The following is a 24,303-nucleotide window of genomic DNA, read 5'->3' as shown; positions in this document are numbered from 1 at the left end:
TACTATACAACCTAATTTAAGTTCAGAAAAAATTGCTTCTACTAGTTTATTCATAATCACTTACAAACATTATTATGTTTTCACGTGATTGCACGCACAAATATCTTAAAGTTAGCTTATTTCAAAGAATTTGTATTTTAAAATAATAAAACATAAAATTTTGTAAAACAAGTTAAAAAAAGGTCAACACAAGAGATGGACAGCCGAATGTAAAAAAACTGAAAAAGGCTAAGTAAACACAAATAATAATAATAATAATAGAATTTTGTAATTTTTATAGCACCGTTTTTGTAAAAAATCACTTTAAGGGCGCTGTAATAGAGACAGGGGGTGTAACATTGTACTCCTTCATTCCTTGTTTGATTTATATTTTCATATTGTTCTGTTATTCCATCTCTTTACAGGACTCGACCCAAGTATTTCATTCACTCGCAAGTGATCTTCTCGGGGCGTCTTCGACTTCTTTTTATTTTTTTGAGTAATATTTATCTTTAAGTCATATTGGAATTAATTTTAATTTAATTTATTTATTTAAAAACAAACGGCACAACATGTGCCATTATCATAGATATAAAGTTGTTGTTTACCAATATTAATTACACGACCACAATTATTACACATGTAGAGAATTACATACCCCAAAAAGGAGTGTCTTTAATACGCTTGGTTTTATAATATTTAAGCGTGTGCTAAATAAATCTCACGTTTAACAAAAAGTTAGGCTAGATTAGGTTAAGTTAGGTTTTGAAAACAATAAAATCATAAGCCACTCATTTCAAAATTTTCGGAATATTTTTAAATCTTCGTATTTTTGAATTTCCCCATTCGCAATATAATCATCACACATACGCCTCAGGGATCTCATTTCTACTTTTTTTCTCCTTTGCCGGTTCCATGCCGACCAAGTTGGTATCAAAACTTCGCTACAGACAATATTATAATAAACTAGCTGACGTGTTGTTTCTCTATTTTCAATAAATATAATATCCATGTATTATATATATGTAAACCTTCCGGACAAAATTTTCTAAATGATAGTGAAAACCCTATCAAACTCCGTTGCATAGTTTGGAAGAACTAAGCGCACAAACAGACAGATAGTGACTTTGTTTAATACCATTTAGTGATATAAAGGTATACTTAATATAAGTGTGTAAGTCTTCATGTGCCTTAGAGGTTTTCAACTTTAAGGTTTCTGCGATATTACCCAAAGGATTTAGTGTTATGAAAATAAATGTATATAGAATTTAGAATCATCAAAGGAACTTTGAAAGGTGTCGATTATTATCAGCTTCACTCTTTTGAAATTCGTTTCCAATGCCGCATCACACGTAGAGTTATTTTTGTTTTATCTTCAGAATCTTACTTTTTTCGTGCGTGGAAGCGGAATTATGTAATTTTAAAGAATAGAAAACTGGTATGGAGAATTTATATTCCTCATTGTACCTGACAGCTATAATAGCTTCGAAGGGAAGATTTCGATACCACTGTTATTTAAAAAAAAATGTTTACTCCAGGGGGCTCCTTAAACTCTGTGACAATACTAATCATGTAATATCCCTCAATAAACGGGACGATTAATCAAGTGACATAAAACACAGAAATGCGTGAATGTCGACACAGTTTTCATGGCCGTTTTTCTAAATGACCTACTTATCTCCAGCTCAAAGCAGTGTGGTATACTAACGCCATCTAGCGCCTGTGAGTGAAAACAATTTCCCACAAAAGTGAATTTAAAAATTTAAATGATCATTATTTTGTAAATTAAATCCTTCTGACAAATAATCACAATAAATAGTGACGTAAAAATAATAGTGTTCCATTCGTGTTTAAACAAATTGTCACAAAGTTTTTGATTCTCATTTAAAAAACAAAGTGTTCAATTCGTGTTTAAAAAGCTAACAAAAATGTGGTTTATAACTAAAAAAAACTTCATTAGATTCTTACTCCTGTAATGTGTTCCTTGTTATTTTAATGTTGGTCTTTGATACAGCATCTAAGGCTGTTATTTTGGTACGAGTTTTTATTTGAAAAAAAAAACGATCTCAGCCATGTTGCCGGTTCCACAAGACCGGATGTCCGGTAGGAGAAGCAGTTCCATAGGATGCCGGTCGCTGATTGGTCGAAGGGCCTCCGTCTATGTCACGGCTCACCAGGATCCATTCAAGGTAAGAGTTTTTTTTATCATTTTAGCTTTAAGCAACGTAAACAAAAAAATACAAACTTTCCACGTGTTTTTTTAAATTTTCAGAGCAAATAACAAGACTGAAGGGTAACACGAACAAACACAAATTTTCATGCCATTTCCCAATCACCGTCAAATTTCCGTTTTCCATATTTTCTCAAAGACGAGTAAGAATTTCCCGATGAATACGTTGAGAAGTAAATAAATATATTCCTTTTTTTGTAGAAGGGAAATAATAATATCAGGCGTTCGGGAAATCGATTTGTTTTAATGTATGACTTAAATGTACTTGAAGAATGGTAGAATTCTTCCAAGATCTTATTGAAACTGTTTTTAACTTGCATGTTAGATGATCTTAGGTATCTTTGATTTACATTATAATAATATTTAAATTTTAGTAAATTATTCAAAATTGGCAGTCGTTTTACCCATGTAGGTAAGAAGGTCCCTTCTTAAAAAGTACCCGAATACTTTAAAACAATAAAAACTGGACAACTCGAACTTCGGAACAACTGATTTGAAGCTTTATAAATAAAGTTTTCCAATAAGAGGTGTTATTTTGATATTTAATCGTAAAAGATCAATATTTTCGTTGCTTGTGTGGCACGTAGCGCCTTTTTTTTGAAAATAAACGTTGTCCAAATCAATATCATCCAATTCCGGCCATAAAAATCATTAATCGTTTCCTAATAGCGCAATCCATTCACCGTAACTGTTGCTCCAGCCTCATTTTCGAAAGAGTAAGGTCCAATGACTCCGCCGCACCATAAACCGCACCAAACAGTCACACGTTGAAGATAGAGAGGCTTTTCAACAACAAATTTTCAACAATGAGTTTTCCGAGCCCCAGATGCGACAATTTTGCTTTTTGACGAAGCCACCGAGGTGGAAATGGGCCTCATCACTCAAGATTATTTGCATTTGATTCACTCAAGTGATTTTTAATAATTTCAATGCGTTGTTGAAGCGTGTATCGTTCCATTTTTATTAATGACGTAGTTTCTAATTGTCAAATGTAAAAAAATGACAGCGTCAAAAGTAACATCTACCGAAATAACGGGCTATTCAAAATAACACCTCTTTTTGGAAAACCCTGTATTATCTTCCCCGACGAAAGCATGATTGTATCGAAACCGGTTTGTGAGTTTGTGTGAAACAAGTCGTCAACAAAAAATAAGAGTTCTTCATTGAAATTGCTCCATACCACATTTATGACTTTCCAAAAGTACGTATTTATCTGTTTAAATGTTGCTTTCTGAATATTGTATAGGTTTTTACTATAATAGCAGAGATAGCTGCACGTGAATCATGTTGGTCGCCAGTAGCCAGGTGGTCCATAGCGTCGAGTTTCCTCTCAAGCGTTGCTAGTTTGATTCTATTGCACAAAAGAGATTATCAGTTTATGATGATGGACGTAGGAGGAATTTTAATATTGTCTGATTAAACGAATCCCGGGAATACATATCTTCATATTTTTTTTAAATTTCCACTTCGTATCTAGCCAAGCTGAGGTTTTATTAAAGAAGTGAAAAAACTAAGATTTCAACGATTATTAAATTCCAATAACAAGATAACCTTACGGGAAGGAAACTTCAACTGCCTTTTCAGGCGTGTAACAATAAAAACTTCAACGATTTTCAGGATGAAACTGCCTAGAAAAGCTTATCCTAAATGTTTATGGAGTACACTTTACAAAAATGTTTAACTGTAGGGCATTTTACCCGTTAATAAAGACATGAAGAGGTTAATGCTTTTTACAAATTGCCTTTGAAAAGCATTACACAATGTTTAGCTTGTTGAAGATATTTCTAGCATATCTGGTCTGCGATAAGAAGTATTTATCAGGCTTAAAACGCAAAGAATTTTTTTCCGGTGGTATTTCTATTGAAATTTTATTGAAATGTGATGATATTTTACTACCCATCGGATTTCATTAGGTTAGATTAGATCATCATGTTTCGCAGTGCGCAACAAGATTTCAACAAACTTCTAACAATGAACGAATATAACTAGGTGGCAAATCGTTTTTTCCTATGTTTTTCAAATATTAAATTTTATTTTTTTATGTGAATACCAAAAGTCCCCATTGCTCCCAAACGTCTGGAGTCAGTGAGAATATGGCATCTCCATTTTAGTATGATGTGAGACTGAAGGTAGTGTAGGTGGGAAGGAGAAAGAGGAAGGTAGAGTACCTAGTAGTACCTAGATATGCAATTCTGGTCACCAAACACGGTTAAAGCCATTTAAAACAAAATTTCAATTCACCAGGGTGATACTGAGAGTATCTTCCACTCGGGAAATTCGAAACTCGGGAAAATACTATATTATATTATTTTTATTGAATAAATTGTGAAACAACACAAATGAATCAAGTAAAATTTAATTGTGCACGCCGAAATTACATTTTAAATCGGTTAATAAATGCAAAACTGAAGATATCAAGGAAGACCTATAATCAATGGGTAAATGCTAATAAAATTAAGACGGTGTTAAAATACATAATAAAACCTTGGATTGGATGTAAAACAATACTGATTAATTCAATCTGCATAATGTGAATACAAAGTAAGTACACCATTCGGCGCCTTTAGAAAATCTCCCCTAGGGTGTAAATCGTCGTTATTTACCTTCGACGTGAAAATATTTGATCTGATTCGCTCCGTAGTACTAAAATCGACCTAGATTCTCCTTTTAAAATAAGGCGTTTCCAAACATTATTGGGATTTTGTAAACAGACATTCGATTAGTTAATGCGCTATTTAATCAAACTAACCGATCCTTAATTCATAGGAAATCAATTTGAGTGATTTACGACACGTGCAACGCGTCTACGTCGTAATTAGAGTAATTTCGTTAAACTGATCGGTTATTAATTTCGTCGTTAGCATATAAAGCAAATAAAATGTCTGACGAATGAAGCTTTGTTAGAGCTATACGTAATATTTTCATCGCTCAATAATAAAATTTGACGTTATATTGTAAAGAATGTTTTTTTAGTTGTTGTTATAAATATTGCCTCTTCCATTATCTTTTCTTATATGATTTGTTTTAATTTTGCACACACTATACGGCGTCTTACAATATTCTTGATAACTTCCAAATATAAAGCTGAAGCGAGCTGAAAATAATGTTTGAATTAAAAAATCTTATCCAAGCGTCCTCTGGCTTTGAACACAGGCCTTTCTCAAATATTCTATTACAGTAAGAAGAAGAATGTGAAGGAGTACCTGGCTATTCAGATCTGGTCACCAAACACGGCTAAAGCAGTTTCAAGCAACGTTTCACTTCTGAATGGTGGTCTTACACCAGGGCGATACTAAGAGTATCTTCCACTCTGGAACGTCAGGCAAGTTTACTATATATTATTTTAGAAAAATAAATTGTGAAATAATACAAATTAATCAAAAAAAATTACTCGCGCCCTTCGGCTTGCTAGTCGATATCCTTGACTTTCTGCTCCTAATCCCTTGAAATTACTTACAGGAAAGCTGTGCAACTTTCGTGATGCCGCAACTCACTTCTAATTTCTTCATATCCACAAAGTTTTCTGGTTTATGATTATTAAGTACTAAATTATTTTTACATGTCAAACGAGCGCAGTTATCATTTTTATTCCTGTTGTGTTTTCTAGGAACTTGATTCAACATTAATTTGTTGAACATTTGTTGTTTTAGTTAAGGCTCAATGAACAATAGACTTTGGGTTAGTTGGCTGTCGAGAGCCAGTAAATCCAGAGTTTATTAGGAGCTTTGTCTTACCTGTGCAATACAGGTGCCAAGCAAAGGAAAACGTGCGACTCACAGAACACGTGAACATAATATAAGGTAGTTTAGAACTACCTGAAAAGCTAAATTCTACTATTTCACCAACTAATCATGGGATGCAACATATCCATGATAAAAAATAATTATAAGGATTTTCAAAACTCTCAACTATAATTAACAGTACCAGTTTATGGGTTTAAGTAGTGCTTAGGCAAACTTATTTTAATTTAAAAGCCGGTTTCATATAAAGTTGTTGTGACGGTTGAAGACGTGTTTGATGTTAAAATTAAACTATGTAATATTTTATAATAGATTTATTCTGTTGCCGGGATAAAATAGCCGTGAATAAATTTTAACAATATTTTATGTATCACACAAGTAATTAATCGCAACAGACACTGAAATGATTATTTAAGTAATCGCGGCGTGAAAAGATTCAGTTGTTTTGATTAACACGTTAAAAATATGTAAGTCGTTGAATGCCTGAGTACCTTCCCGCTGTCGCTTATATAAGGTGCGAATGCATCGAAAATCATCCAGCGGGTAGGTAGATAGACATTATCTACGGTATTTGCTAGTTCCCGAACATTCTGATTACTATCGCTACAATATGTTGCCGCCCCTAAAGGTGTAGATTTTAGCGGTCGCCCAATGCCTGTAGAAATAGCGCAGTAGTTTCAAGTACCGTCCGGCTTGACCTCTAGGCAACGGCCGAAGTGTTCAGAAGTTTCTACCGCGACCTAGGTACCGGTGTTAGGTACTACTGTGTACCCGACAAATAAATCAGGATCATTTCTAAAATTAGAATATTGAAAACACGATGTACGTCTAAGCAAACAAGGCAAAGAGATGCAAAATGGTCGTCAAAATCAAGAGTTACGAATGAGTTTCCGCTAGTGAGTTGTAGGCTACTATGTGGTTTTTGTTCTGTGGCTAGGAGTGTACACTGTACACCAGGTTATGTGATTATATCGAAATGACTGTTAGAAATATTTTTTATTAATCGATCGTTGACCGTTTTTACGGCTATATTTCTAAACACATGGTTCTGGTAAAAAATAGCCAATTTTTGAGATTCGACAATTTTTCGACACCCAGCTCTTTACAAATTAAATCTACCAACAAAAAAATTACCCAACTATTAAAATCGTATTTGAATGCTAGGCTAAATTTGTTCTTAAAGTTCTTTTTTCTATTTTTTAAATTGCTTATACATATTAATGAAAACTTTTTTCTTTATGTACAACCCAATAGCTTCATGCTGGTTTCCATTAAAATATAAAATGCTTTCACGATATTACTCTTGATCAAAGATTTTATTCAGCTTGGTTAGAGTGTTTTATGTCAAGAATGTAATTTAATATATTTCACCAAATAAACACTGTTAAGATTTTAACAAACAGACTAGACTTCAAGTAGCGCATTACTATCCGAGGGTTAAAGGGAACAAAAACAAGAATAATTTCACCCCATATTTAAATATTTCCAACGCAATGTCTCCTAGTAAATGTCGCCCTTTTTCTTTTCCCTGGAAGAGGCACGAGGATCAGTTTTACAGGAAATAAGATTATCCAAAATAGCAAATTAACATTGTTTTATTCAGTCGTTGGAAAGTTCGTAGCGTTTTTGATTTTTTTCAATTAATTCTACGACATTATAACAACATCGTCCATGTTTAAAGATATACAGCAAGAGATTCTTATCTCCGCAGGCAGCTAAAATAGGAATTAATGGAAGAACGAACTATTTTTTTAATTCACCATTTTTTTACCAGGCTACACGGAGAAAAATGGTATTTCTGATTTATTCAAATCCTGTTAAAAATGGGACTGCAGGCAATTTCTTAATAAACTTGTAGTAAATTCATAATATATCGGAAAACGTCATGTTAATGCACTTACGTTTGTCCTAATAATATACAATGACGAAATGCGAAAATATTAGAATTATTACATATATTACCATAAATACCACGCTATTAAAGCATTCAACAGTCTTCCACTTGAAACAAAAATTGAGGAAAATAAAAATAAATTCAAACACAAAATAAAAAAATGGATTAAAGAACAAAAAGAAAATATTACCAAAATACTATAACATAAAAGAATAAAACATATACACGCAACACAAAAAAAATATATAAAACACGCAACACGCACAAACACATATATCATTATAAATGCCGATTTACATTCTCTTTTGATATTTTTCTTTTAGTGTTATAATTATATTTTAATTTTTAATCTTTATTTTTTATTTTAAATTTATCTTTATTTTAATGTTGTTTTTCTTTTATTTTTTTTAAATGTATAAATTCTTAAATTATAAAATGGGGGCCTCAGCACGGGTAAACAACCCAGTGAGGCCAACATTACTAAATTGAAATATGAAATATTGTAAAAAAAAAGGTATCAACAATAAAAAAAAAAAAAAAAAAAAATTACGTGTTCCGACATCGCGATAAAACATTTGTATTTTACTGAAAGTTTATTAGGAAACCTTTTAATTCATTCGTTAAAGGCCAGCAATCCCGTTTTTAACCGCATTACGAATAATATGAAGAGATTCTTTCGAAGGTGTAGCGACCTTCGGCTTCAAGATATATATATTTTCTGGATCACTATTGGCTACGTCCAGAGTAAGCTGAAAATGCACCGATTTGCTCTCAACTAACAAATAAATAATTCCACAATCAAAAGGGCAAAATAAAGTTTATCATATCAATTATTGTGACTATTGAAGTGTATACAAGACTTTCCAACGAAGTAAGTAGTTATTTTGAAGATAACTACTTATTTCGAAATTTCAAAAGAATGTGTGTAGATTTGTGACCGATAATATTTTCAATTTTATTTGAACAAATTTTTTAATAACTTTCGGAAGGTTATACCCGTCAATGTAATATTAATCATTGAAGACGATAATAAATCTTAACGAAACCATACACAAAAACAAAAGGTAATAAAACTAGTTTCAGATAATTTTTTTTTTCTGTTTTTGAAATATGAGATCCACAAAAATGAGGGAAAAAAATTAGGTCATAATTTCCGCTTGGTTTGATGCGTTGTCCCGTTGTCCCGGTAAGACAGAAATCCTAGTTTCGATTCCCAGTTGCGACCGTTATCTTTTTGTTTTATGTGTCTTGTTCTGTTTCTTATTTCGTATAGATTTATTAGTATTATCTTCTTATTCAATTGTTGATAAAATATTCGTTTTGATTTTTAGTAATACCCGTATAATTGCTTGGCGCATGGAATAATCTATTAACACATTTAAATTATAATAATATCATTTCAGGAGACTGAGTGGTGTCGTCCAAAGAGCGAAACCTTTGATGTGAAGGCCCAATATACTGTTATAATCACAAATGATTTCATACACTTTATTTTGCCCTTTTGACTACGTAATTTAATTATTTATTTGCTAGTTGGGACGGCTTGGTCTATGCGTAGCCATTGTCTTAGAAACCAAAAACCTTGCAGCACCCCATTATTTCACAAGAGGCAAATTGAAACACAAGAACCGACTCTTGAGAGCGTAAAGAAAATGATAATTTAAGGCCAACAAGGGTTGGATTAGATAGTCCCGAGCACAGCACGTCTCCACTGATATTTACATACCTAGTTTAAAGAGTTTGTTCATTAATAGGACTCATTATTTGAAGTTTTCACTTCCTGCAATGGAAGCCTTGACTTTTTCATGAAGGCTTTCTTTTTTATTTCATATCTCTCATCTGCCCGCCTCACTGCATTTTTCACTGTCACTAATATAAAAAGGTAGCTACAAATAAAATGAAGGATTATTATATAAGTTATAACTTATTTAAAAAAAATAATAATTTTGACTTTGAAAACTAAAAGGAATAAATTACTAAGAATTTGTATCAAGTTTAATTTGTGGATCTCCGCTTTAATTTAAAGTTTTACTTTTATTTATTTAATAAAATTATTAATAGATTTAAATTTTTTTTTTATAAATACACTTACTTTTACTTTCGATCATGTAAACTCGGCCTCCTGACAAACCGGTAATTGTCGGACATTTCATTGAAACTGGCCATTACTTTGGATTTTTTCCCGAAGTCCTGAGAAGACCAAAAACACATAGAGCAAGCCTAATTACGTAGGCGATTGAAATTAATTTAAATCCCATTAATAAAGACGACGGCTAAGCTCAATAGTTCTTGGTATAAGATAATTGACGGCTACACCAAAACTAAACGCAGAAAACCATGTTGAATCATAACGTATTACCAGCACTTAGAGGATTGGAGTTGGCAACACGGTATCACATCAACATACATAAGCACACCCTTCACCACAATCTTTAGACATCTGCTCCGATGATGGACACTGTAATGCTGTCTGAAACGTTGGCTAAAGAAGGGCGGAATGCAACGCGGCATAGTAACCCAAGATAAATCACATCAAATAATATATTAAAAAATACTTTCAATTTGAAAAAGGCCTTTTTACTTCAATTTACCTACACAATTTTATATAAACATTATAAGATTAATAATGTGTATTAGACAGAAGAATTTTAAAGTTTTTACTACCTATGATTAACCAGAAGGCATGCCAATATTTGACTGGTTTATTTATACACTTTGGCATATAGAGTAATATAATGTTACCTAAAAAGTTGTTATCTTAATCCATACTGATACGAAAATATTTGTCAACTGCACGAATATGTTATGGTAAGTACTCTAGTTAAAAAAGACTGTTCTTTGTAATTTTATGAAAAAGTGACGTATGATTATAAACTAAAGATTATATTTTGTGGGTGGGATAAACAAAACATTTACTAAATATTATTCTATATTATATTCGTCTATTGTTCACACATGTCATAAAGTTCGGAAAGGGCGTGTTAATTGCTTATTAAATGTAATGAGTACAGTGACGGGCAAAAAAATACACCACAAAACTTTCAGAGTCTCCCCTAATACAATTACTAATCCTTCAGTAAATGAAACAAAGTACGTACTGAAAAAACTTGGAAAGATGAAAACTGGATAAATTGAATTATATGTCTATTTATTGTAAATATTATTGAAAAAGAGGTATTATGATTCAGCTATGAAAATAAAGTTGATGTTATGCTATGACGTATCAGTGCGACAAAATTAGTAAAATAAGATTAAAATTAAGGATTTCCTTAATTTTAATCTTATTTTAAAGTGCAAAGTTATCAAAAGATAATGCAAGAAAACACATTTTATTTAATGTAAATTGACCGTAATATATTGTTTCTAGTACACTTTTACGTTAAATTTCGTCTTTTGTTGTTCAAAAATTAAAGAAAAAAGCAACAATGTGGTTTGAGATTTTCACGGCGATAAGTATTACAGTGATTTATTTTTGGGGTATTATGCCGTGTTCCGCTACCTCCTTATATAGCCAACGTTTCAGGCAGCATTACAATGTCCATCATCAGGTGTTCACAGATAAATCACTATAAAGTCACAATGTTATCAAAATAAATTTACAAAGAAAAAAAATACTTCTAATAATAATTTAATGAGATGCATAAAAGAAATCAATTCCGTATTAGGTCTCTGCTGATGAGAGATCCGTTATAATATTTTTTGTCGAAAACGTCGTTTAAAATAAAGAAAAAGATAACGACGGAGCTAAGCAATATGCCGATAATGTTTTAAAAAATTAATACATTATTTTAAATATATTATTTAAATACTCCTCCCTTACTGGTGTATTTAACGTAGAAGGTTGGATGGGTAGAGGTTCTTTCTCTGAACAAAAAAGCAGCAGTAGTACATCTGAACCATTCTCGGAGGCTCTTCAGGTAGAAAGTCTTTCGTCCTACGGCACTTCGTTTTCATTAAATTATTTTACCTTGAATGAACGCTGTACTTTGTAGTTAGCGTTCTTCATTTTATGGACAAAGTTTTCCAGCTTAACTTATATCTTCGCCGTTTCTTAACCCGTTTATATCTTAATCGACTTAAAAACACCGTTCTATTATAGTTATTAATATATATTATTTTTAATAACACTCGTGGTTAAAACTTCTCCAGTCCCCAATTACTAACTATTCTTAAATACCATCACGCCGCTTCCACAGAGGGATAGACAGAGAGCATAGACCGCCATACAACTCTGTCGGGTACACCCTCCCTGCCTCTTGATGATACGATAGTATTTTACTCCTTAGGTCGTTTTTTGTGTTTCTCGGGAATCCGACTTTTTTTAATTAACTGTTCTTACTGAACAATTGTGAAAAAATGATTTAAGAAAATGAACAAATAAGAATTTTGTTAATTGACGGGTATTTCGAAACTACATAACTCATGATGGAAATACCGCCGTAACCTTACAATAGTAAAGATGACTAAGAATGACAAAAAAACTACGTCCCGTTGGCGTCATGTATCTTTTATCAGGAGATTTTTCAATGTGGATGAGTGTTTCAGGCTAATAATTATTGCTTATAAAATAATTGTTACCCTTTGTGCTATGCATAAAAAATCTTGTCTTAAGCATTAGTTTACCAAAAAAATAATATTTAATATTTGACAAGTTCTAGTATCTTCACCAAAAAATGTAGACAATTTGTCTCGACGCCATCTAGTGAGAGAGTTAGCACTTACAATGCCTTTCTCATATAAAATAAAGTTGGTTGTTTTCAGGTGAAAAATGTAACAAGCAGTAATTGTTGAATGAAACACTAGTATATATTGAATTATTTCGGGGATAAGAGATAAGCCGCCATAGCTCAGTGGTCAGAGCTGTCGACCGGAAATCGAAAGGACACGGGTTCATGTCCCGTTGGCGTCATGTATCTTTTATCAGGAGATTTTTCAATGTGGATGAGTGTTTCAGGCTAATAATTATTGCTTATAAAATAATTGTTACAAAAAAACTATGTTACATGTTGTGAAAAGTTTACGATACCAAAAAAGCCGTTCGATAATTTTTTCCGCTTTAAGGCGACATAACACTAATAACGCGGGTATGCTCAACGCTCACATTTTAATTATTTGTGATGAACGTATTACTAAAATCCAAATCTTTCTAGAGAGGTCCTTACGGAAGTAAGTTATTTGTATTAATGATTAATTGAAGTAGGTCTTCACAGTAAAAATATTTCAAATAAAACAGTTTGAAAATTTTATAAAACGCTTTTCAACTATAAAATTAGTGGTAATCACCATATTAGATTTTTCCAGACGATGAATTAGTATTTTTGCGAGGGATCCCTTCAGAAAATTTTGACATTTTAGTAATATAAAAAAAGAAATCATAAAAAAATTAAAATAAACCTCATGGAAAGATCGATATTCTAGGCCTGATAGGGCAAGGTCGACTGTAGGTCCATACATTACGCCGGGCCGCGCGACTATATTGTTTTTACACGATTTCATCACTTGTGTCATGATGTGATGTGATGTGGACAAATTAAACTGCAGATCTGTCCAATACACCAGAGCCGCGCATCGCATATTTTTGTGCACGACTGATTCACATACGTCATTGATTCTGGATTTTATCGGGGTTATGTCGTCTTGAGGTTAATGATTTTTTTAAAACATATTTGAGTGAAGAAAAAATATGACATAAAAAATTTTGACTAAAAATCTGTTACAAACACGGAGAAAAATTATAAACCTAACATAAATCGAATCGATTTAGTAGATTATTTCACGCTAGCATTTGCATTATGCCTACAACATAATATAATATATCACTCAAGCTTTATACAGGATATCCGGAATAACTATTTTATGTGATCATATTAAAACAATATTATAAGTGGTCCTATTTTTATAGACAGAGCATGCAAACATTTAATACGATATGTTTACAAGCACAGTATCAATCTTGGGAAAAGAGTCGTTCTGGGCAATCAATTTAGTGGAAAAATAGGATATGGGCAATTTAGACACGATAAAAGAACACATCCGGCGATACTTTAATAAATCATCATATTATTCCGAAAAACATAAATTCTGTACCCAAATCGGAAATCTATAAAATTTTACCGTTTCATTGCCATTTGAAATTTTTTTTGTTGTAAGGGTTCCTTTTATAAATTTTATTGTTGTAAGGGTTCCTTTTATAAATTTTATTGTTGTAAGGGTTCCTTTTATAAATTTTATTGTCGTAAGGGTTCCTTTTATAAATTTTACTGTCGTAAGGGTTCCTTTTATAAATTTTATTGTTGTAAGGGTTCCTTTTATAAATTTTGAGTGCGTTCGGTTATTTCCTTCACAGAGAAAACTTACTGATACAAACAGTGTAAATTTATTAAAAATCTTGTCAAATTATTCATTTTCCTGTTAAAAACGGGACTGCACGCCCTTAGCAAATGAATTGACAGAGTTCCTAACAAAGTATCAGTTAAAAGCGGAGCATTGATATTTATATTGACATACTGATATTGTCCCATTCCGTCATGATATGTATTAGTAAAATAACACGAGTTCTCGATAAATTCTGAATAACTAATATTTTATCGGGAAATTGGCATGCAATAACTTTTTTAACCGGATTATATTTCTTGTTTTTTATACAATTATGTGCTATTTTTTCCGTAGACATATTTTCGAAAAGCCCTTCAGCTTAGATTTTATAATCGAAGCTATTGAGTTTTTCATTTTCTTTGAAGAAGATGGTAATAGTAATAAATCTAAACAAAACATGAAATAGAACAAAACACTGAAAATAAAAAGGTAACGTTCTAAACTGGGAATTGAACCCAGGATCTCTGTTTTTCCGTGACATAATGTTTTGGCTTCATTTTAGTCAATCTCGTATTTCAAATTCAGAATTAACAATATTACATACCTTCAACTAATTTAATAATTTTCTTTTGCGACACGTACCTATTAAAAAATATAAATACAATTTTAGCCTCGCTCATACTGTTACCCAATGTCAAGTACTCGTGAAATTAGACTTGACCAATTTAAAAAGAATGTTATGTGTATTTATATTTACTTTCAAAAAATTTATAATTGGCACGAATTCTCAAAATTTTACAACACTATGGATGGATCCCGAATCATTTTGTTGCTTTTTATCATATTACTTAATGTTCTTCGATCAATATGTTACTTTTTTTTCCACATGCCTTTTATAAATCTGAAAATAATCTTCGTCTCTGTTTCTCTTCATAGGATACAATTATGGTTTATAATTAGTCGAGTAAAATATCAATACTTTAAGCTATGCATACAATCTTTTCTTATAAACCTTAGTTTATCATTAAAAAAAAATAAAAAACTATATATATATAAATATGAAGAGAAACAGAAAACAATCATCATCTCTGCTTCTCTACAAAGTATTCAATTAAGGTATTTAATTGTATACTATGAAGAGAAACAGAAAATTATCATCATATATGTTTCTCTTCATGGTATAAAATTAGTGTTCCTTCTTTCGTACGGTAAAATAATGTCAGTGGTACACACTTAATTTTATGATATTCAGGAACTCCTTAATCCATTCTTGTAGCGTCGTATCGTAGTACGTATACAATTTATGGTTAAAATAGATTTACATGTAATGCCACGTTTAAACCATTAAACGGCGCTAATGGTAAAAACAAGGCCAAAATAGTAAAAAAAGCTAAATGAATTCGTCGCAATTACAACTTTGGTAGTTCGTGTTTACCACATTAGAGTATAATGTACAGTATGTACGTATGTGCACTGCTGTAATCAAAACCGATGTAGTAATAAATTCCCTGGCAAAGTACGGTAAAGCGAAATCAAGTAAACAATGTTGGATCGAATTTCTTGAGTCACTCCAAGTACTTTTCCTCACGTAGAGCTAATCACCTGACTACCTGAATAATGGACTTTTTATTGGCATCTTATCAAACAATTATTCTGCTCAGGTGCCTCTCCGCGGAGTCAGCAGTAGTGAATTGGAATTTTTGTGGATGTTTCCTTTAAATCATATTTCAATATCTATTTTTTGAAAACAAATAATGCTTCCTATACAAAGTTTTAGCTTACATTTTCCGAATGCTTACCTAGATGAGATAGGTATACACAGATAAGAATGTAAATACATTTATCCATTAGTAAATAAAAACCTGTAGTGCTATAAACTGGCTAAAGACCACGACTTACGGTACGGTTTTTTTAAATGGCTTTAGCCAGATTCTTTCCAATCTTTCTCTTCCCTTTCATCTCCCCCCCCCACTCTCATTAGCCACCCGATGCACCCTACGTAATATTATAAAGTACTTCCCGTCATAATAACGAAAGATAATATTGTATCAAGTGATTTATTTGATTCTACAATTTTATTGTCTATCTCGATATATTTATACTAATATTTACACAAATAATAATAATATATGTATACATATCTTGCTCTATGTATGCGTTCTCTGAAGAATCCAAAGTAAACAAATATGTATATAATATTCAACCTATCTTACATCTACTGCGTCTTGAATAAAACTCTTTTACTTTTAACGGTGATTATCGGTCTAAGGAAAATCCTCAATAATTGAATAGTATATGAGCCCAGTCCACCCCTGGGGGTCGCCATGTTCAAACACTATCAGGCTGGTTTTACACGAGCCCAAACCTAAATCTTTGTTAAGAAGCGAACTCCTTTATTACCGAACCTTCCGGGGCGGGACCGTGATTTTCTTTGCACAATGAACAGCAAACAGGTTCATGAAACGAAGTGTGCTATGAAGGATCAATTTCAGATAATCTTCGAGGAAATAGGACCTTAACAAATGGTAATCCCACAGAAACAATTCGTTTTAATTATCAACGTTTCATTTAGTACAGGAGATGTGCATTGTAATTTGTGTAATGTGTTATGTATTTATGTTAAATGATTTTTATTCATGAGTGATCTTTTGAGCCGATTCTGCCCATATTAACGGCCAAAAACAATATCAAATTTAATAATGTGTTTATTTAAACGACCTTTTTCGGATATCAATTAACTTTTACCTTATATTTATTACCTATGTTATTAAATGCTTTAAACAAATTTTAGTGTGTAAGGACCTTTAAATAAGCACACATGGTAAAAATAATTCCGATCGTGTCAGTGATAAAGTTTAAATTTATTGTGATCCCTAATTCCTAAAAGCAATTTGTTCAAAGTGAAAGGTTCCCTAACAGAAGCCCAGTGGTTCATAAAATCGCTATGTCCAAATCCATGTCGGGAGACCCACAATAAATTTAAGTTTATTCACGATCGTAACATTTAACGTAGGAACTTCCTCGCAAAACGTGCGTATGACAAGAACCCTAGAATAATTGCCACCCCTCGTGTCAATTCCATATGAATAAGAATGCAATGAAACAAAATGTCTCAATCAAGATAGAGCTTGAAGGAGGTTGATCAAAGATGACATAAAAGAATGGCTCGATTTCCTTTAAATGCCTATCGTTCGGGTTTGTGTCAGGTCCATGCTTATTGAAATATCACTCCCGGAAGGAATCCAATCATTGCTTTATCTTTTCTATAATAAGGCGTTACATGAAAATAAGACACTTAGATCTTTTTCACACATTTTGCAGGCCAATTCTATGTTTCAGTGAAATGGTTGACCTAAATAATAATACAGATTAATTTTTTTAAACTTATTTTTTCTCCGTTAATAGGAGGCCCTGAGGAACATAATTTCCATCAAGGCCTATGTCATCTTTGAGGATGCTTTGTGGTGGGTTGCTTTAAAAGGAAATAATAAACCTGCTGTAAGAGTAAATGCTGAAGGAGAGAAGGAAACACAGAGGCCATTAAATAATTCCACAGCGGAGCTAGTGAACTCGAGAACGAGTCGCAAAAACGATCCATTCTCACATGACAAATGTCAACTGTGCACAAAAGCCCGACTGTCCACTATTGCCGAAGGATCAATGACCCTAGTTCCTTGGAGAAACTTCCATAAAAAATACCTATTGAACAAAGACAGCATTCCAACTGTAAAGATTGCAAGCAATTTGTAATTTATTTTTTTTATTTTTTTATAGAATACCGCACAAGAGTACCAACTGCTCCTAACCGTCTAGAGCCAGTAAGATTATGGGATCCCCAATTGGGGTATGTTGAGAGGCTGAAGGTTTTGGGAAGGGGAAGGAGAAGCGAAAGAGGAAGGCAGGGGAGTACCTGGCTAGGATATTCCACTCTGTAACGTGCCGCAAGCATAGCTATTATTTATTATTTTAAAAGAATAAACTTAAAATAACACAAAAAAATTACTTGCGCATGAGTGCTAGTCGAAAGCTTTATCCCTCGACTACGGAGGCCGTCGTTTAGACGAGGAGTCAAACGGACCCACCCAATTTTGTACGGAGGAAGTAATGGATAATACATTTTTTATCGATTTATTCAGGTCACTAAAAAGATTTGAAAGTGTATTCTTCCCGAATCTAAACTCATGTCACTTAACATTTGCAAAATATTTTTTACTAACTTCGACCATCGCCTTGGAAATTCTCTATATTCATTAAGATGAGTCAAGTTTTCCCTAAGGCGTATATGTATCGGTTTTTGACTTTGGGTTTTGTGTCAAATTTTCAAGTGATTTGAAAATTGTAAATTAATCTTACTTCACTTGTTGATGTTATTACGAGTAGACTATACGTGATCTATGTGTATGCATTTTAATTGTTGACGGGAATTTAAATAAAAAAATGCTACTAGATTCACTACTTATTACCTGGCTTTATTCGAAACTTTAACCATAGATAAATCTATTTATTAAACATACTAGCTGTAACCCCCCACACGTTGCTGGGGTTCAGTCAGTCTGTGCAGATATAGAAACAATACCGCGTGTTGCTTTTACTTCCATCAGATAGAGCTGTTTTTTTTTTTAAATAAAACATGTTTTTATATATAACAGATGATATACATGATAAACATTTTATATATCACAGATGCATATAAAAACACACGCCTATTCAAATGCAACTTTGTGTCAAAATTTCAAAGCAATCGGTGAAGAACCTTCAGAGATTTGAGATTTTGAACAAACGAACATTAACATTTTTATTTATATAGATTTCAAATATATTATGGATGGATATATTAATGGATTTAGTTGAGTTTGGTGACCAGACCTTCTTTTCCTCGCTATATTCAGCCTCGAATCATACCACATGTATAATTCTTCTGGATCTTCCGGAGAGTTCGAAGCAGTCGAGACGCTTGTGGTGTATAATTTTAAAAATTCCTGTAAATTAATTATTAAAAAAAGACAAAGCCGAATTACATTTAATCGTCACCCCCTTTTATTTATTTTTATTTTTATATTTAAAAATTTAATTCAAAATGTGGAATAAACATGAGTGAAGATTTATGGCTCATTGAAAATAAAATCCATTTGAAATTTTGCTGTTTTAGCAAGGTTTATTTACCGTGGAAATATCTTGGTCACCATCGCTGAATAATATGTACATACAACTTCCACACTCCTTACTTTCTTTATAACGCACCACGCAAAGGTCTCATACGTATATATTTTGTGTTGTGTACCTACGTATTTTTATTTCAAATCAATTCTTCCATCAGTAAGAGAAGTCACTCGCTGAATGACGAAGGTTGGAAAGAGGCTGGGGTTTTATACCCGCCCGTGTTCTGAATACGAAATTCAAAAATAGGCAAAAACTAAAATATATACATATAATATGTGTGGTCCATTCAGTTTTCACCTACCGCTTGCCATGCATAGGAATGAGATGGGGCTAATAACTCCACAACTTTGATATGAATTTTAATCATAATAAAAAAATACATTGATACTATTTAAGGAAGGGTTTGATGACATTGGATTTTGTTCAAACAAATTCGGTTTTCAAAGCTTCTTGAATCGTTTTTATTTTATATGAATACCGCACCTCTAATTTGGCATCTCTAATTGAGGTGTGTTGTAAGGCAAAAGGAAGTAAGGACTATGGGGAGGGGCTGGAGATTGGGAAGAGGAAGGTAGAGAAGTACTTGGCTATTCAGATCTTGTCACTATATATAACGTTTCTGAATTGTGGTCTTACACCCGGGCGATACTGAGAGTACCTTCACTTCTGAAACGTGTCACAAATATAGTATTTATAATTCTAAATTAATTAGTAGTGAAAAAACATAAATAATTAAAAATAGATAGAATTTAAACTCGCGAACCCCGGATTGCTAGTTAAAAGCCTTACCCCTTGTCCAGAAGGCCTTTGAATCTAACTCGTAAAAACAGTTTTTATTCCCAGAATTTTACCGCACGAAGTGTATTTTTATATTTAAAGCAATAAATTCACGTAGTTTTGAAAACAAATTTGATTTAACAAAATCCAATGCCATTAAACCCTTCCTGAAATAGTATTGACGTGTGTTTTTATTATAATTATTATTACTTTTCGAATATCAAGAATGTCTGTGATGAAAGCTATATTTATATGAAATTTTTTGAGGTTAACTTTAATATTATCACCGTTACCTCAGAAGTCAAAGCTGGGACATTTAGGACGTGTTGTTTCATAGAAATTGAACAAATTATCAAGTTTCAAAGTTAATTTTCAAGTTCTGTGATCATTGATTGTTAATCGATCTCCTCTCCTAGACAAAGTTAACTTTCAAGTTCTGTGATCATTAATTGTTATTCGATCTCCTCTCCAAGACAAGATAATTTTCAAGTTCTGTGATCATGTATTTATTTATTTTGGTACAATATTTTACATTTCTTATTACAGTTTAGTAATGTTGGCCTCACTGGATGGCTTACCCGTGCTGAAAACATTGATTGTTATACGATTTTTTCTGTCCTAGACAAAGTTAATTTTCAAGATTTGTTGTCTTTGTAAATACCGATAACAAAAATTGTAACCAAATAAAACATGTCTTATATTAACTTCAGTCTTTTATTTAACTTTTTAATAGGATACCTCTAGTATACTTGAAAATACAAGTTGCGTCTTATCTGCTTCGTAAACGGCACTGCGCATTTAAGCTGAAATTCGTTTGAGCATAGTTTCCTAGATAGTATGCTGCTTGCATAACGTCCCGGAACACTTACAGGGTGCGCCAGAAAAACTTACTTATTTGAAAGTTCAATAAAACAAAAGCACTGTAGTTATTGTTATAATTCTTTTTTTATTTGAAAATGCAATGTGCCAAGTTTTTTTTCATACTATCTTAAAAATTATATCTTTTAAATGGCGACCCTCATCGCGCATACACTGGTTAAGTCGTTTTTTGAAGTTCTCGTCCACTCTTCTCAGCATATCAATCGGAATATTGGCAATAGCATCGCGAATGTTGTTCTTCAGGTGATCTATGGTCCGTGGTCGATCGACATAAACAAGGGATTTCAAATAACCCCATAAAAAAAAATCACATGGAGTCAAATCCGGAGAGCGCGCCGGCCATGGGAGATCGCCTCGGAGAGAGATGAGGCGGTTGGGGAAATGTTGTCGCAGCAAATTCATGCCCGCTGCTCTCTAGACCACAGCATAATGGCAATTGACGAGAATGGAAAACAAACTTGGGGACGTTCCCCTCCAGATGCGCCCCCTCCCGCCCCTCTACCTGCCCAACTCAACGGTCGGGAATTTTTTCAAATAAGTAAGTTTCTCTGGCGCACCCTGTATAACAAGTTCGCGGAACACCGGTTAACGATCACTGATCTAGAATCTAGACTTAGACTATCTAGTCTGCCAGTGAACCTGAAAGGAGAAGGCATTTATAGTTAGTTTTATAGTTACTATTACTATGAAATTAATAGTTCCTTATTTGCCAATTTAAAAAAAATAATTCACAAAAACCATTTTCTGTCGGTGAATTTTCGTTTCATAGATATTTGAATAAATATAGAACGCTAATAATGAAAATAATACTATTAGTTCTGTGAACAGTAAATTTTTCGTATTGTTGATTATTCCGATTTGACAACTCGTGCGCCGAAATGCACGAGCGCGCTCTGGCGGAATAAAAACTGCACTACCAACCACGGCCACTATTTCGGTAGGATTGATCGGACCCGGAAATTACAAAAAAAAATTACGGACAAATGAAATGCAAAGTGGTAGAATTGAAACAGGACTTCCGCTACGCTAGGTGAATTTTCACAAAAACGGCACCTTACAAATTATCCTCATTTTTATTACAGTAACTTTTGATTATTTTGTAATTGGGTATACCTATTTCGAATGCTTCAAGTTTGCTGTTAAAAATCCCGCGACTTTATCAAAGATAAGTATATAATCAAAATTTCATATTCAAGTTTTGTAAGAACGCCTTCGGACGACGAAAATAAAAGATTATAAAAAATACTTTTAAAACTTCGACGACTTATGGCGGAGAGAAATATGGCTTAATTGATCAATCATAACGAGGGGAAATTAATTAATTAATTCTAACGGATCGCGAGAAAACGAGGGAAATACTTTATTGTTTCACATCTTCAATGAGAGTTTTTTCAACGAAGTTCAGACAAAAAACTTTAAAAAATAGGCGAAGAAAAAGCGAAGCATTTACTTCTCGAGTGTTTCCGCAAAAACCTTTTGTCCTTTCAACTAACTTTTACGATTATTTGAGGTGGTAGGAGTGGTGGAAAAAGCCATTTATGATAGGTACCTTTCCCTAAATTTCTTATCGTTTTCTGACACTTTTTGTATCCAAGAAACATTAATATTGTTATTCCGAGTGTATTAAATCCCTACTTAGGAAGGACTTAATTGAATCGTTTTCGAATAATTCTTCTTTCCTTTAAATTACTTTTTTATTTAGAAAGATTTATCTTCGTACGTTTCCACGCTCATCGTTTCCACGACCTAATTATCAATTAGGCGCTTTGTTAATTAATTTCTCCTTAAGCGTGAATGAAGAAACAAATTATTTATTGAACAAGATATACATTAAGTTTTATAAATAATAATAATTAACTAACAATTGCAAGGCAAAATGAGCACTAGTTGTTTGATGAAAATGGGGCAGGTACTTCTTCCTTAATATTGTTTTAATTAGTTTCTGAACTAAAGTAGGGTAGTTATTAATTATGTCAGATACATTATTGGAAGGAAAAGTTCAATTGGATAAAAAGTGGGAAAAATGATGTGCATAGAATGCTAGAGGAGAAATAAATATCGAGTACGTGAAGGAAGTGGAGGAAGAAATTTGGTAAATTTGAATTATATTAGAATTTTCTTAACGTTTACTTAATATTCACGAAGATAATATTTTACTTATCACATTATATGTTTATCATTAAAAGCACAACATCTAAGTTTGATGGATTAAAATTTAATTATCCAAACCATTCATATATCAATTGTTCAGTTCGTTTCGCGTTGCTTCGTGGGGTTTGCTATCCAGGGGTTTTAGGAAATCCTGAAAAAAATGCCTTCCTGAAATGGACTGCTTTAGTACGCACGGACAAAGAGATATAAACCCTTTTTAGATAAGGACGGTTTGAGAGGCGGAGACCATCCCTTCGAAATCTATTATGCTTGTATTTCATATTCTGCAATACATGTGTACTATGTATGCTAAAAACCAATGCAAAAAATATACTTACCATAAACAATTTTAGAAAAGCAATAACCACCAATGCTAATCGCAAAAATCATTATTTTCACTTAAATTAACTACTTTGCATACTAAATAAATATATATTTGAGACAACGCAAAAGAGTCACATCTACCGGGGTGGTTGGCATCCATAATTTATGGAATTCTTAGGGTTTGCATGACATTAAAATAGCCTCATTTATAGTCAATCTCCAATAGGGTGAGAATGTAAAACCTTATCAATGCTGAAACACTAAACTTATACGACCACCTTCTTGCAGATTGGTAAAATCTTTGGCTCCTTTCCCGAAGGTTGCTGGCTTGAAATCTAACATAGCGCAAAAAAACGTTTTTTAATTGATATGGGTCTCTTTGCATGTATTTATAAAACAAGAACAATGAAATAAATTTTCTGTCTTGGTAAGGTGCCACCATTCGGAATATAAACGTAGATTAAATTGGCTTTATCTAACAGTACCTACATTTTTTTACATCTATAATATCAAACCCCCGTCTACTCTAAAAAATGGCGAAATACAGCCAATTAATTTTCTACTCATCATCAGTACGGCTTCCGTGTTTCATAACTACTGTAAACCATCGAAAGAGTTTATGCCAAAAAAAAATTAATACACCTAGTAATATTTCTAACCTACTAGGCTAAAGGCATTTACTATTTGCACCAAGCAATGTCATTGTTTCAGTGTTTTCGAAAATGGGACAGTTCCCCAGAGAGGTCTGCTCCGAATTCGAAATAAAACTCGACGCTAACAACGTTGTAAAACATTTTATATCCAGCGGCGGTGTTGCCGCGTCACTCAATTATTTTTTTATTATATTGAAAGCG

At 32.7% G+C, this 24,303-nt stretch overlaps 1 protein-coding gene across 1 annotated transcript in view; it reads left to right on the top strand.

The window, feature by feature from the left end:
• The first annotated feature begins 2,051 nt into the window (after nucleotides 1-2,051).
• Nucleotides 2,052-24,303, top strand: part of LOC149425129 (uncharacterized) — a 397,457-nt gene continuing 375,205 nt past the window's right edge. Inside the window, exon 1 of the mRNA XM_089649405.1 lies at nucleotides 2,052-2,168. Coding sequence (XP_089505531.1) covers nucleotides 2,052-2,168 — 117 coding nt within the window. The remainder of the gene's footprint in view (nucleotides 2,169-24,303) is intronic.

The sequence above is a fragment of the Hesperophylax consimilis genome, chromosome 3 (genome assembly GCF_061612785.1).
Source record: "Hesperophylax consimilis isolate HC1 chromosome 3, BYU_Hcon_1.0, whole genome shotgun sequence".
Taxonomy (NCBI): Eukaryota; Metazoa; Arthropoda; class Insecta; order Trichoptera; family Limnephilidae; genus Hesperophylax; species Hesperophylax consimilis.
Note: the sequence above shows the minus strand (reverse complement) of the source record. Positions and strands in the feature narration are given on the sequence as shown.